Source organism: Nanorana parkeri, unplaced genomic scaffold (assembly GCF_000935625.1).
Source record: "Nanorana parkeri isolate BGI_ZX_2015 unplaced genomic scaffold, ASM93562v1 scaffold344, whole genome shotgun sequence".
NCBI classification, from domain to species: domain Eukaryota; kingdom Metazoa; phylum Chordata; class Amphibia; order Anura; family Dicroglossidae; genus Nanorana; species Nanorana parkeri.
Genome location: NW_017306612.1, coordinates 1,124,570 through 1,127,212, shown reverse-complemented (window position 1 = coordinate 1,127,212; position 2,643 = coordinate 1,124,570). Strand labels below are relative to the sequence as shown.

Genomic DNA, 2,643 nt, shown 5'->3' with positions numbered 1-2,643 from the left:
CCCCCCCATCTGAATGATCAATTCTGTCCAAATGCTGCAATTACAAAGTAACCTGAAGAATTATCTGTTCTGTGGAATAAGCTGAAATCCCAGCATGGCAATCCTAGACATACGCCGTGCTGCGCGCTCTCACCATAGTAAATCTAGAACAACCTGTTGCGTCAACCAGCGAGCCCTGAAATGTGTCATTGTTATTGAAATGGGTGTATGTCAGTCCTGGCAACAAACCATCCCATCCAGGATCTGTAGTGGAGAACATTCTGACAGCTTGGTAACTGAGTATAGTTACTGTTGTCTACAAACACTTTCCTTTTGTAATTCTGACCTGTTACACTCGTCGGCCCGATTCATGGACTCGTCCCTATGATGCACTGCAATGCAAAATCTGACCCGACAACCTAATTGTGCATCTGAGAGGGAAAACTTGTCTCCTCTTCAGTGTTTAATCAGACCTGTGCACGTGTCGGTTTGCTGGTGAGGATTACAGGCTCCAGGGTCACAAATACACAGGAACGATCACATAGACTGAGTATGAGGGAACCTGACCCATGTCTGTGTTGCTGACTTGCTTGATGTCCTCAGTTGTGTTGCAGCAGTACTGATTTCTGTAATGTACCCAGCTATGACGGATCTTACTTGGGGCTGTTGCCGCATCCTTCAGATGTGGAGGGCAGAGCCCTTGGGTACTTGAATGGGGCATTGTCTGGGAGTACCCTGGCATAACACGCTTCTTACTAAAAGACTTGTCTGGGGACTATTTATAATTAAACATGACTGAAGATCCCATATGAGTGGCACGTCTCCAGCTGGTAGAATAGTCAATGTATCTGTGATTTTTAAACTTGGCAAGCAATGTATTTAGGGGTGTTGCATATCTGGCTACATGACCAGTATTGGTATATAGTACTTGTAAATGTTCACTGTAAAAGACCACAAATGCATGCAATGTAAGGATTAATATTTAAAGGTGTACTTATCCTTTTTGCCCTGACCTAACCTCCCCTCCCCCTCTACAGATATGTACTTGCCTAGATCTGACAGCCGCCATACTTTCATAGATCGGACGGCCGCCCCCTCTGGCGCTTTTTTTAGGTGCAGCACCTAAGTCTTCACTGTCCTGTGCACTGCCACCCCCACAGACTTCAGATGGACCCTCACTAATCATCTCTGGCCTAAGGACCTAGAAATCTGTGGCGCTGTAATGCTCAGGACCGTGCAGACTTGCACCGCTGGATGTAAACAAACGCTGGAACTGCAGCCGTCAGATCGGGGTCAGTCTGAGTCGGGATGGAGAGGTTAGGTTGGGGGGACACTCCCTCCTTCAGGAACAGACTCCTGAATTTGTAACCAGGCTGCTCATCACATTAACAAATACGTGACTTTGTGGTGAAGACTCTGTAATGGGCGTCTTGTTATACAGGCAATGGCACAATTGATTTTCCCGAATTCCTGACCATGATGGCAAGAAAAATGAAGGACACAGACAGCGAGGAGGAAATCCGTGAAGCCTTTCGAGTTTTTGATAAGGTAACAGAAAAATCTTGGGTGTTGTCATGACTGATTCGAGGGGAGATGACTCACAATGCTGACGTGTTTCTTTTTTTTACAGGACGGCAACGGTTACATCAGCGCAGCTGAACTCCGCCATGTAATGACTAATCTAGGAGAAAAACTAACGGATGAAGAAGTAGATGAAATGATCCGAGAAGCGGACATAGATGGGGATGGACAGGTCAATTATGAAGGTAAGGATATGAGCTGGTGACTGGTGTTCCCCTTTCCCTTTTTTGGGGTATCGTAGTTCCAGGCGAGGCCGGAGTACCTGTACTTCACACATTCTGTCATTGGACAATTGCTCTGATATTGGCTGACCTGCCTCTGGCCACATGGAGATGAACCACTTTGTCCCCCGGGCTCCCCTTTGCATGTGCATCAGAATCTGATCTATAAAATTGTTCAGATCCTATAGAAGTGTAACCTGGAGAGCAGATGTTGGCAGACTACTGCCATGCAAAGGAAATAAAGGTTCCCTTTTTTTATACCGCTCCCCAAGCAGCATATACTTGCTGCCTTCTTCCCTTCTGCTGTTTAGCTGCTGGAAGTTGTCTTGTGTAAGATGAGGGTCCCTGGTGTGTAGCTTAAACAGGCCTATGGGCTCCCCATGTGACAGAACTGATCGGCCCTATGCTGTCGCATGACCCCCACCCCACACCCAGACGTGCAATTATTTGCTCCAGCTCCCGGCTTTGACTGGGGGATGAAGGGATTATTAAACATGGAGTATGCAAAGCTCGGGTTTGCTTGTAGTCATACATGGATGCCAGAGGGCTCTCTAGGCATAGGTTGCATGCCACCTGAAAGGCTATTGGCAAAATCTTTGGCACATTAACAAAACCTTTCCTGTAGTGCCAGAAACAGCTTGCCTTTTCAGCAGGTTTCACTCTTAAAGGCCATACTCCGCCTACCTGCCATTGCCTGTCCAATTAGAGTTATATTTGTCACTGGTTAGGGGGAGGACACTTGTGTATGGCATAATCCCAGTATAGAACCTGGGCCTTAGGTAATGGTGAAACCAGTATAAGGTACACATGGTGGGGTTTTCTGTAGAGGTAAGAGATCAGGTTATGATTGCAGCAAGTTAAG

At 46.7% G+C, this 2,643-nt stretch overlaps 1 protein-coding gene across 2 annotated transcripts in view; it reads left to right on the top strand.

Moving 5' to 3' along the window:
- CALM1 (calmodulin 1) overlaps positions 1-2,643 on the top strand; it is a 12,909-nt gene that overhangs the window by 9,528 nt on the left and 738 nt on the right. For both annotated transcript variants that reach the window (XM_018558521.1, XM_018558520.1), the window contains exons 4-5: positions 1,421-1,527; positions 1,610-1,745. In XM_018558521.1, the coding sequence (XP_018414023.1) occupies positions 1,421-1,527; positions 1,610-1,745 (243 nt within the window). The remainder of the gene's footprint in view (positions 1-1,420; positions 1,528-1,609; positions 1,746-2,643) is intronic.